The following is a 13,351-nucleotide window of genomic DNA, read 5'->3' as shown; positions in this document are numbered from 1 at the left end:
GCTTTTCATTCTCAAAAAATTCCAGTCCAGTCAAGTGACTGATGTGAACCATTTTCTGTTAAGTGTTTAAGAATATCGATACTGACTTCATCACCGTTTCATCAAAACTTGTAATATGTTGGGAAATTGCTCACATTTTGGGTACATGCCTTTACTTGTTTGCAGTACGTGGGAAAAAAACTGGCAGATCGGAAACATTCAACAACATTTCTTTACACTTGACTGAAGCTCTAACAGATTGCAAGAACTGAAGTCTTTTCGTGAAGTTGTTGGTGCGTGAAAAGCTTACAGTTACTCTGTGCAACAAAGGGGCATAACATATCTCAAGAATGCTATACATTTCTTTCTTTCTTACGTTTCTTTCTTTCATAGCGTCAACTGAGAAAGACCCAATTTTTTACTTTCAAAAAGTGTGCCATGAATGTTTTGTTCAAGCTATAGGGGATTAAAAAGAATATGAAAAAAAAGCAGATGCAAGCTCTTGAACCGAATGTCAACAAAGGGTGTATTTATTCATTCATTCATTCATTCATTCGTTCATTTGTTTTTCCCATCTCCAACAAAAACATGTAAATGAATTTTTTTAAACATAAGATATGTGCATATAATCTATCAACATTCCAAAATATTATAGATAAAATGTATGGATAAGGTAAATCGAAAAACAAGAAAAAAATTCTGTGAAATTTTGAAAATGCAGGAGATGGGAGGAATGCTTTAAAAAAATGCTTGTAGGGTGCATTCCTCTAAAACGTAGTAAAACAATAATACATATTCTACTGTTTAGTATTTTTTAGAAAGGCAATGCATTATGTTCAGCTTGGATTGCTTATTGTACGTTTCTTCCCTTCTTTGAGCCTCACAGACTTCTTAGTGCATTGATAGTAGGGCCTATATCAAGCACATGAATATCGTACATGTTTCCAAGCTACAATGTATTGTTGACACATGATATCCTTCTTGTTGTTGTCTGTTATGGATTACCAGACTTTCATTTTAAAATATGGCTCCTTACACTCATCTTCTTTTTAATGTATAAATGACAGTCAGTTGTGCAAGTTAGCTTAAATTGGGATTTTTTTTTCTCCAACTGAAGTATGGCTGTCTCGCAAGCCATGTATCTCATGTGATCCCCTTGTATGTGCACACATGCAGTTGTACCATTATGGTCAAAGGACATATTTTGAGTTGTGTGTGCAGCTATTACTGTGGGATTTACTCACAGATCTCATCGCTTAATGGTGGAAATATGACAAATCATCCCACAACAACAACAACAAAGAACATGGCAAAGGTATAATAGTACCAATCTTTTTCGCATTTGGAGAGTGTCTTATTGATGTGGAGTCTGTCCGTGAAGACTACACCTGAGAAGATTGTGTCTGCTTCAAAACTTCCCAGCCCTGTTGTCCCGATTAATTAGCTCTTAATGGAGCCGAGAGGAAGCAGGGACTATATTTTGCCCTTCCCAACCTTCCTTAATCAGATCCACACTCCCCTGTTATGAAAGGATGGGGCCATTAAATGTCATGCAAGTGTCGCGTAATATATGTTGCTCTGCAGCATGGCACTGATTACCAAGTCCAATTCGTGCCCATCAGGTCCTAGAAACCTCATTTTTATGAGTAGATGCTGTATCTGTATTAATTGTGCTGTATCTGTTTTATAATAATTTTTGGCATTCATTGCTAGTATTTCAGATGTTGAGTAAATACTTATCTCTCATTTGAACTCTGCTATGGCCACAAACCAACTTGCAAATTCTAGGTGCGGAAATGTCAAAGGCCTCCAAATCATCTGATCCTTGTATTGGCAACACATGTTATTATCATTATTATTATTATTATTATTATTATTATTATTATTACTACTACTATTATTATTATAATCATCGTTATTTCATTGTTGATGTTATTATTATCATCATTACCATGATTATGATTTTAGTGAGTGTGAATAGCAGTTTGTTTTTGCTTAATACGTTGATAGGTCTACCACATGTCACTCTTCAGTATTTCATTTGCTGATTTTACTACATACAATAAGAAAGAATGCCAAACCACTTTTTATTTTCAGACTATGACTGGTTCTACTGAGAAAGACCAGATAGGAAGGATTACATAATATGTCTTTAATGCTGGATTTTGCGATGTTTGTTTTGTTCTGTTTTTTCATTGTTGTTTTCTCTTTTTATTTAAGATTTCGGTCAGTGTATTAATTATTCTGAACTCTGAGGCCCCCAGCAATGACATGCTTGACAGGTTTATGGCAGTCAACTGATCATGAATTAAATCAGTGGTTTGACTACTTGTACCTGCAACTTTAGTAGAAGCCACTGAAACAGGGGGAGAGGCAGTTGACTAGTGTGGCTCTCTAGTGGAATTTGCCTCAAAATTTCCTATGCCCTGGAAAATGTATAATAACGAAATATGGATATCTTTTTCTGAGCCATTTGAAATTACCTCTTTAGACACGATGCCAAATTCCTGACATTTACGACTAAAAAAAAAGAAAAAATGCCAAATTCCTGACATTTATGACTAAAAAAAAAAAAAAAAAAAATGACCATGACCACTTTGTCCTAGTTGTGCTGATTAAATGCCATGCCATGTAACTGAGCACAGTTACATATGATCATAATTGTCTATAATCTGTGTAGTGTGCAGATTTTCACTCACATTGCTGTCTTGATTGACTGCAAAGACCCAGCACAAACTTCTCCATGGATATTTCCTACTTACCCATAGTTTAAAATGATAGGATTATGTGCCAGAAGAACTGTGTCCATAAACTGTAATGGCACATCAGTATATTACCCATATTGTCTTACGTCAGTATATTACCTAATATAATGTTACATCAGTGTGTATTACCCATATTGTGTTTCATCCATGTACCTACACGTGTATGTGCATATTTCTTGTAACACGCAAAGTAAGCAATGTTTCTGCCATTTCCAACACCTTGCAGGAGGACTATGTGAATAGGACCAAGAAGGCCAAGACAGCAGCTATGGAGCTACCATTTGGGAAGCCAAATGGGACCACTCCCACTGCCACGCCCACTGCCGAGCCCACCCCCAATGGCACCATGGATGCATCCCCCTCCACCCCACCCCAGGAGGCAGCAGAAGTGGGAGACTACCTCAACATTCGTGTCCGAATCGCGGACACAGACATGCAGGTATGGAGACTAACTGTCTTGCTGCCCTCCTCCTTTCTTCACATTGGCTTTTATTACTTTCATCTAGGGAGGAGGTTACATTTTCATTGGCATTGGTTTGTGTGTTTGTTTGTTTTTCTGTGTGCAAAAGAAGATGTTAACAGATTTTACTGAAACTTGCAGGAAAAGTTAATGATGATATATAGAACAGAAAATTTAATTTTGGTAGTGATCCGGGAATTTTTATGGATTTTTTGACAGATTTGATCTTTTGGCATATAAGGTCAATGAACTTTAGGTTTGCATATATGCGCACCAAAGTGTGTGCTCTGCTGTGGCAAAGTGCTGTGCAGCTGGAAGCTGATGACATATACAAAAATTATTCTACATAAATGTATTGAAAAATAGGGCAATTTTGCAGCATGCATGTATAGATGGAAATATGCTGCTTTGCGCAGGTCTGCACTCTCCAAGTGCTTTTCTAGTTTATTCATCTGTTTATTCATCATTAGTTTCACTAATTTCTTTCTGTCTCTCTATCCCTCCCTATCTATCCCATTCTGTGAATGCACTCCACAAAGAATCCTTGGGGATCATATTAGGGATTACCGTAAAGTTCCGTGTATAAGACGCACTATTTTTTCGTCGGAAAACGTTGAAAATCGGGGGTGCGTTGTATACACGGGTACAGTCGAATCACGGAAAAAAATCTGTCATGTACAACCAATTTTATAAGGCCAACTTGGGGCCATGTATGCCCATCGACGTTTGGAAGGTAAGCAATCACTAAAACTTACGGATAAATGAGCGATCTTGCAATCTGGACACACACAAAAGCTGCAAATACGAGATAAACTTACATCGGCCTTGTGCAGTAACGATGTATCAATCTGGCCATAGACAACAGCTGTAACAGCACTGATGTAAGCTACCGATGTCAGTCTACCAAGCTACCAACAGCCAACCGAGTAGCTGGAATACGCGATGTACAGGTATCATTACTAAATTACTGATACCGTAAAACTTATCAATGTACTAGTATCAATATGGCCATAGACAAAAGCTGTAAAATACGGAGTAGGATCGACACTATGTCACCGTAAATATGAACGATGTGTGAAGCATGCATGCATATCCATGTCGTTCGTTTGCTCTTCATTTCACGAGGCCAGCCAGGATAGCATAGCTACACTCTAGCTAGCTAGCTAGCTAGCTAGCAAGCCTTTCGGCAAAGGCAGCAGCAGCAGAGAGGCTTTTGCAATGGACTCGCGTGCACACAGCGATCGGATCGAAGCGCGCTTGTCCGTTGCACGCTGTGTGTGCAAGTCCATTGCTCTCTGTGTGCGTGTGCTGAAATTATAGCGAGCTGCCTTATGCAAAAGGCTAGCACTGTGCATACAAGCATGGTACATATACAAGAGACACACATGTTACTGGTAATCCCTCCGGGCGAAACATCAGTGCATGAGTGTAATTACCGTACGCACTGTACGTCTTGCCGTATGATCCCTCTGCTACACTTGTTGATGTTTTTCTTATTTTTCGTAATGAACCTTCCAGTCTGACATGCGTCAATATGCGAGACACCCTCTGCTATGTATGACAGCAAAGATCGTACTGTACACTCATGAGTATGATATGCATGACACATGTACCACGATTGAAAGGCGAAACAATAGCAAGTGAGTACCGAGACAAGTCTCGCATTTTGCGTCTTCCATAGTTTGCTGATGTCCGATGAATACCGTTAAAAGAAAATATAAAAGGAAACGAAAAATAGAGCAAATACATGTTGCATTCTAGGGAAATTTTGAGCTGAAATAATATGTATGACACACGCAATATTTGCGAGGAAATTTTCGTGTTTTTTTTTTTTTTTTTAATTTTAGGTCCGAAAGTAGGGGTGCGTCTTATACACGGGTGCGTCTTATACACGGAACTTTACGGTATATGATTTGTATTTTTAGCAATTTTTTCTGTTATTTTTCTTTGTTGCTGTTTTTATCATTTTCAGGGTAAAATTGATAACTACGTGTATGCAATAAACCTTTCTTTGACGCAGTTGTGATGTATTTGGTCTGAGTAATTTACATTTAAAATTGAAAAAAAAAAAACCACCTGATTTCTCCCTCCAGACTCGCATAGATTAGGGCTTGTTGTGTGCCAATTTACAGTCAGTGAAAGTGCAGCGGAATTTGGGTTACTGGCTGGGCACCACTGCCCAATGCTATACAACGAATGAAGTGTGAACAGCAAGAGAAGGATCATGCATTGTATTCAAGCTCTAGATTTTTTAGTCATGCCCAACAAGATTCCCTAGGCAAATTGATACAGGGAAAAAGGCTGAGAAAAATGAGATCAAACAACTTGATGAAGCGCTACAGGATTTGCTCAGTGAGGGGAAAAAGATCTGTGGACAAAAAGGCGAAGAAAAAGAAGAGAACCGAAGAAAAGAAGAAAACTAGATACAGAAATCCTTGTGCTCAGAAGGGCAGGCAGAATCATTATCTGATTGTCTGCCAGGCTAATCTGGGTTTGTCCAATACAGGAAGCAATTGCCATTTGGATGAGCTGCCAACTGGCTGGCCTGTGTAGACCTCGGTGATGTTGTGAATACTGTGGCTAGTGTGATTATGGTGATGCTGCTCTAGTTGTCTGCTCTGGCTGCTGTAGTATTCAGTACAAGCTGATATGAGTGAAATGTCAAGGTGTTACTTCCATTCTGTCGTATGATGATAATCATACAGAACAAAATTCATGCTAGTTATTGAGCCCTTCCCCGCATCCTTCCCCAGCCTACAACAATTCTTTTCTATGTTCATTCTGAAAGATGATATTTTTTGGACAGAGTTTTGCGCAAATATTCTCACCTGGCACATGCGGGGGCCCTTCTTTTATTTTTTTTTTTCCATCATAGTTATTTGGACAACATCATACAGCCCAGTCAGCATAATGTAGTGGTTTCTAGAATTTAGCCCCACAATGTTTCACAACATTTATATGATATACTGTTCTTGAGAAACCCCTTTCCCTTGATTTCATATCCCTCTTTCTTCATTGTCATAGTTTAAACAATTTAGTAGTTTCAGCGAAAAAATCATGCGCCAGCAGTCGATTAGTTTATCATCATAATTTCAATGCCATACACAGCTCTCCACTACCTACAATTTTGTTTGTATCTTAGTTTTCCATTAAGTTTACAAATTGGCAGTTTGATATGGAGATTTCAATATGGAAATGTTTTGAATTCAAAGTCATTGGACTTCTGAACATCTAGCCTGGCAAAACCAAAGGGGCTGCTTTACCCTTGCCGACAGGAGCTGTAAAAACTGTAGAGAAAGTTAGCATGGAAGTTGGGTGAAAGTTTCAAGAAAGAAAGACTTTTACAGCAGGCTCTGGCAGTGTGTACATGTACCAGATGGTTTCAGGATACAGCGACTTTGGCATGAATTTTTTACCATACTTACTCTGCAGACCAGTCAATTTGTTATTCATAAAACAGCACATTGTATCAATGAATTTCATCCATTACTTTTGTAGAAATTTCTTAAACAAAAGAACTCCTGGTCAGTATTATATTCCATATGTGCATATCTTGAACTAGAGGATTCCTTGTTGCAAAGTACAGTATGAATCTTGAATATCACACTAGTATTATGTTTCAGACAGCTTTCTTGAACAGAAGAGAAATGGCCTTGTTATGATATCACATCCTATTTACCCACATCTTGGCCCGAATTCACGAAGGTGGTACTTGAAACCATGGTTTAAACCATGGACAAAAACCATGGAGCGCCACGTGTTGCATGGAATATTTCGTTACAAAATCTGTCATTTCGTCGATGAATGATTATTTTGTGACAGGATGGCAACATTTTGTAACTAAATGAACATTTCGTTAACGAAAAGGTCATTTTGTCGACGAAATTATGCAAATTATTGAAATTGCTCTGTGCTGTTCCACAATACCTGTGATATGTAAAAATATGTTCTACACTAACAGCAATGCTGCCATTAAAAAAAAAATTATGACTGTTTGTGGGGGGGGGGGGGGGATGTATTCACATATTCCAACTTGCAACGGGCCCTCTGATATCCCTCTGTGATTATGCAGGAAGTGGTTACTTCTGGTGCTCCTAATTAGAACCAATTAATAAGTCCGGTCGAGCTTTGCGTTCTAGTTCTCCATCATACTACTACCGCCTGGTAGACAATGACTCAGGACGGCACCGTTCACATTGCTTCCTTTTCTCGTCATTGTAGTTTTTCTGAAGCGAGCTGACAGCGTCCGGACCTCTTTAATTAGTGCAAAGCGTGTGACTTTGTCACCGCAGAATCACTCAAAAATTGTTTTAAGTCATAGTGGAAGTACCCTTAGATGTCAGATTTCTAGGGAAATGGCTAGAATGGCATTGACTGGTTCCAGAATTATCTAAAAATAGATTACAAAGTATCAGAGTCATTATGATTATGAGTCAAAGCATCTAAATCGAATGTGTTGTTGTTTGGCAGGATGTTTCCATGGTTAAAGGACCTAAGCAAATCAAATGCATGTTGAGTTGTGTTTGATGTATAATATCCCCAACATCATGTATGTGGCCAAATGAATATCTACAGGAAATATGTGCCATAATTATAACAATAACAACAACAATGATGACTACAACAATGATAGTGATGATGATAATGATAACGTTTTACTGTCTGTCTTCAGGTGACTTGGATACACCCTCAAAAAAAACCCTTTCAGACCAGTATTCTGTCAAGACGTGTATAAGATAAAGTAGCACAATGGGAAATGAGTAACAAAATATTGCGTGCTGCGTGCATGTGATGTGTGCTCTGCACACATAAAATGTCCATAATACTCTCATATTCAGAGCTTGCGATATGCTCAAATTTCCAGTTGTGGACCACTCTGCAAACAGATTTCACTGTCACAAACAGTTTTTCTTGTTGCAAAGAAATATTGAACCCCGGCATGTACAAAATATCTTTGAGGAATTTTTACGGCAAGAGAAACTGTTTGCGACAATGAAAAGTGTTTGTGAATTTCATCACAACTATTTATGAACCCTGACCAAAAACTTGAATTCACTAAGATTTGCTACGTTTGCAAACATTCGCCGCTTAGTGCAATACTCCGTTTATTATCAGGCCAGTCATCCAACCAATTTGTCACTTTGCCTGTATTCAAAGTAAATGTTCCCAAGGGGAATATTCAACAGTAGAATTATTGGAGGAAAAGGCACACTGGATACAAAGAAGAAAATAGAGAATCATCAACAGTATATAATCGTTCCTTCTCATACCCACACCAAAGAGAAGATTGCGTGATCAAAATCTACTCCAGTAACTGTAATCATCATTTGCTTGCCGTAGATATAATTTGGTATACATTAAAAGTGCTTCTACCTCATTCATGACAATAGAATAGCATAATGTTCCACCTGTGTGGAGGGTGGAGGGTAACAATGCCTGGTTCTGAATTGAATTGTTATTGCATGAGGGTCTTGACCCTAATTACAAGCAGACGATGTGAAACTTTGGATTATCTTTGGCAAGGTCAGTTGGTTTGGTATATAAATCTATCTCGGCTAAATAGACAGAGTGCCTAATTACATTGGCATGTGTGATTAATTCAGCCCCTCAAACAAAACCCAAGTCAAGGTGACAATGGGATAATGCCTTGACAATAGACTCAGTGATTAACAAAGAAACTAAGCAGGGGGTAGGCTTGGCAAATAAGGGAGGGGGAGGGGGGAGAGGGAGGAGTTATGAATGAGATTAAAATGTTCAAAGCTGCCTTCAAAACCTCTGATAAAGGACTCAAGTTTGAGAATTTTCCATTGGCAGCACATTGTTACAAAACTTTTAGAAGCATATTTTATGCACATTTGTTGTGAATTTAGCAGTTCAGGACTCCAGTGATCACATGCAAACCACGACCAATCTATTGATTTTATTCTCATGCATTTGTTTGCAAATAATGTTGATGTACATGTACAGTGTAGTATGATGCAGGATTGAATATATGCCCTTGTGCAGAAGAAGGCCTCTTCACAATCTGATTATTCATAATTGTACATTGTTATGTTTGTGGCTAACCATGATGTAAACTGCAATGCAGTACTATGCACAAGTGAACTCCATTCACACCTGTTCCACCCCCTTACCCAGTAAAAGGGTAGGGTCAGGTCAGTGGATGACTGCATACTTCTGCACAGTGGGGAACATGACCTGTTCAGGCATGCACCACACTCAGAAGTCAGGCCGCAAGATTTTTTAAGGGGTTTTCCCTTTCCTTCTACATCTTAAGACTCTTTCCAGAACCTCTGAACTTGAAGTTTGCGCAAAGTCAGTGCAAGTTCGATAGGGTGACATGTTCTGTTCAGTGTTTCAGAGGAATCTTCAGTGTATGCTATGCAATTGAATGTTGTGTTAATCGGTCATGGAGCAGCGTAGAAAGAAGGTGTAGGGAGGGGGTATATGGAACAAAACCGAATGCATAATTAGTGATTGCTCCTCTCTATTCTTGTAGTAATACATATTTGTAGTTATCCCAACCTGTGCATTTAGCGCAAATTTGTGGAAATGTAGTGAAATGAAATAGTCACTGTTACTGCTTGAGGGAGGTAACAGTAACTGTGTTATACTGTTTGCATATATTACTCACCATTTGGCTGAGACTCCTATATACTCGTGATGTTATCAAAATGTCACATACATGTACCCAAGAGGTGCATTATATGCAGGCACTAGAGTGCCAAGCACTATCATTGTTTTGCTCATTGTTTCACAAGAGATAGGAAAATATGCATCAGTGATTGCAAGGACAGAGTTTAACAAGGGTATCAACAAAACAAAACAAAACAACAAATTAATCTCCTTCCAGGATACCACACCTGTTTCTTGACACTCAGTAAACCCACATGTTGTCATGGCAACTCGCAACATATACATTTCATTTTTTCTTGTTTTGATTTGTCTCTCTCCCCCGTTTTTTTTTTTTTCACCCCCATACTGCTGATCCATTTATTTTACTTGGGGGCGTATACCAGCTAGCTGGCTGTTTTCTCCTGTTTGGGGCTCTGACGACCTGATGCCAATGATCCCACATACCACACTGTGAGAAGGTGACGGTTCCTAAAATCATCCCCTGATGCCCTTTTGGTCCCCTCCTTTCATAAATTAACACCACAGGTGACAAACAGATCATAAAACTTTGCGTTAGCACGCAACATTTTGTCTTCACTTACAGTAATAGTGCAAATCAACAGACAATCCATTGACCACTACTTGTTCCTCCCGCCCCAGACTTGGGTCTGCATATGAAGACTAATTGCAGAGCATGTTACATGCAGAATCCACTTGTGTCAGAGCAAATAGGAACTTTTTGAGGCTCCTTCTGGACTTTTTAGGTTTCACTCCTCCTGAAGCAACAGACATTTATGGATGCTAACCTTGGATGGCACAAAGTTTGTCTTCATTGAAAGATAACTATTTGTTAAGTATGTTGCCAATGACTAGATTAAGTGAGTAATGCCAGTTTGATGCCGACAACTAATTTACTTGGGTTGGTGTGGGTCGACTTGTAGACAAAAACCAATCCGTTTTGGAGTCCAGATAATACCCTCTTCTCGTTTGCAAAAGTGTCACATTTGCGTCAGATTAGATGGACGAAATAGAACCTTTTGGGTAAAAACAACATATCAAGTCTGTCTTGGCGAAAGGCAGGCTAGTTGTATTGGATTTGTGCCAAATGTTATTCTTGTTTTGAACGCTCCGACTTAAGACTTGCTAAGAGAGACTCATGTTAAGGGGTAAATGATCACTGAGCACTCTTCCAATTATTCCAGCTTTTTTTTTTCTTTTAATAGGGAAGGGGGGTGGGGGTCTGCATCTTCAGACATTTGCACTGTCAAATTCTAGGGCATTGCTGGAGTGTACTGTATGTGCCATATATTTTGCGAGTCTAAATTTTCGCGAATCGGGACTTCCCGACAATTTCGCGAGTGGTTAAATTCGTGATCATGGAGTCCTGTACTGAACGGAGAAATGTATAGGGCTTATATGCGTATGTCACATTCATATTGGCATTAGAGTCAATATTTTCGTGTGTTTTTAATTTCGCGAATAGCAGCTGACTCGCAAAATTCGCGAATATAAAAACCTTGTAAAATATTCGGCATATACAGTATGTGATATTTCTGACTCTAAAATTCTTCCAGGGCCCTCAGAATAAAAGAGGGGAATACTGATTGAGTATACCCTTTTTGCCCTTGAATACTACTTTCAGTCATGTCAGTTCTGAAACAATTCTGTGGGGCCTACTTGTTTTTCATTGCCAGGGACTTGTTTCATTCAATACTTGTAGTCATGGGAACTTAACAGTATTCAGTTACCCTGGTAACATCTGAAATACTTGCAGCTGATAAGGTTGCTGTCAGCTGCAATCCTTCAGAGAAGCACTCTGAGAGCGCAGACCTCTGCCAAGCAGCACCTTATTTCTACCACTGATCTTGTTCTTCAAATGAGATCAGTGATTTCCTCTCGTACGTGTGCATGATGAAAATCGCCCAATTTCCCAAAATAGAAGCCTTATGTTACGTCATCAGCTTCCAGCTGCGCGACACCCCGCCAGAGCATAGCGCGCACTTTATTGCGCGCTTAATTGCGTGTGCAGCTTGAAATCCCAAATTAATTAACCTTACCTGCCAAAATATCAAAAATTCTTCATAAAATCCATTAAAAATCCCAGATCTCTACCAAAATTTGATAATCTGCTCCTTGTGTCATTTTCAACTTTTCCTGGAAGTTTCATCGAAATCTGTTCACAGTGATTCTGTAGAGTTATGTCCATCTGTTTGAGATGTTGCAATTATTCGGAGGCTATATATGGATTTGTAACTTTCTGACTCTGCACAGCACTGGCTGTGTGTGCAAGTAATACATGTAACAGCTGTGTAACCCTTTCAAACCTACAAACTCATAATGCCACAAACATTGGATACAGAGATTTTGCAGATGGTATTGACAGGTTGGGCTCCATGCATGTGACTTGGCAAGAGTATTTTGCAGGCTGAACAAGCTCGACATATGCCAGTCAGAAAAGCTGTTCCATCCATCTGCCCTTCCCCCCTTGACCTTCCTACTGCTATCATTGGTTTGTTGATATCTCTCTTATCAGCTGACCTGACAGAGGTCAACAAACTCTTGACAGAGTGACTGACAACCCCTAATTCCACCAGTTCTTATCTCTATGCCTGCAAAGGTCATCTCAGGTCATCTGGGGGATATCTTGCTTGTCCACACAAAGCTCTGGAATGCATCTCACCTGTTAGATACACTTTTTGTTTTCCTCAGCAGACAGTGGAACTCAAAAGTAGACTATTCCTCTTAAATAGTATATCCACATGAGAGTCTGATTCTAAGGCTATTTCATGAAGGTACATCAGTACATCATTGTGAAGATTGGACATATGGGAAGGGGCTTGTTGTGATATCACACTACAGGAGATAGTCTTTTCTTAAGACTGAAATTTCAAGTGAAACTTAGATTTACATGTACTTACAAGAGGAAGTATAATTTGAATGACAATTTCATATCTGCAGACTGTTTCCATTAAATAGAAACATTCCTATTCCTTTGATTGGAAAAAACAGGAGCTTCGCTCAACCATGTGTTCCTATTGTCGACACTTGCTCAACACTGATGTGTTGGAGATGGGTGAAAATTCTTATTTCTCCAGTATTTTCTCATGGTGATTCCTATGCAATGAATTTTGGGGTTGGCAGGTATGATTAAAGTAGCATGTCAGCAAACATCTGCATCTGTAAAAACATTTTGGTGGGATCCAAAGGGCTTTACAGAAGAGTATCATGGTCATGTGACTCAGATGTTTCAGCAGCATTTTCTAGCTTTTCCTTTGTATGCAAAATAACCAAAAAAAAAATCAAAATCACTTGAGTTTGCAGACAAATACTGACTGACTTCCTCTCTGGCAAGGAAGCTACATGTAGACCCCATGTGAAAACATGGCATCACTAATATTACAATAAGACAAGATGAGAGTCACAAAGGATATATGCCTAGGAAAGTGCAAAGGATGTTGGGTTATATACAGGATGTAGAGTTTTATACAAGCAGTGTTTCATTTTTTAGACATGACTATTGTGACTGTCCTTG

The 13,351-nt window shown here is 39.0% G+C and overlaps 1 protein-coding gene across 1 annotated transcript in view; it reads left to right on the top strand.

Annotated features, from left to right (window-relative positions):
• The window catches only part of LOC139715883 (uncharacterized), a 71,753-nt gene that overhangs the window by 10,181 nt on the left and 48,221 nt on the right, over positions 1 to 13,351 (top strand). Inside the window, exon 2 of the mRNA XM_071627433.1 lies at positions 2,971 to 3,183. Coding sequence (XP_071483534.1) covers positions 3,013 to 3,183 — 171 coding nt within the window. The 5' untranslated portion in view covers positions 2,971 to 3,012. The remainder of the gene's footprint in view (positions 1 to 2,970; positions 3,184 to 13,351) is intronic.

This window comes from Diadema antillarum, unplaced genomic scaffold (genome assembly GCF_040938485.1).
Source record: "Diadema antillarum isolate AM-2024a unplaced genomic scaffold, OU_Dant_1.0 scf00000057, whole genome shotgun sequence".
NCBI classification, from domain to species: Eukaryota; Metazoa; Echinodermata; class Echinoidea; order Diadematoida; family Diadematidae; genus Diadema; species Diadema antillarum.
Note: the sequence above shows the minus strand (reverse complement) of the source record. Positions and strands in the feature narration are given on the sequence as shown.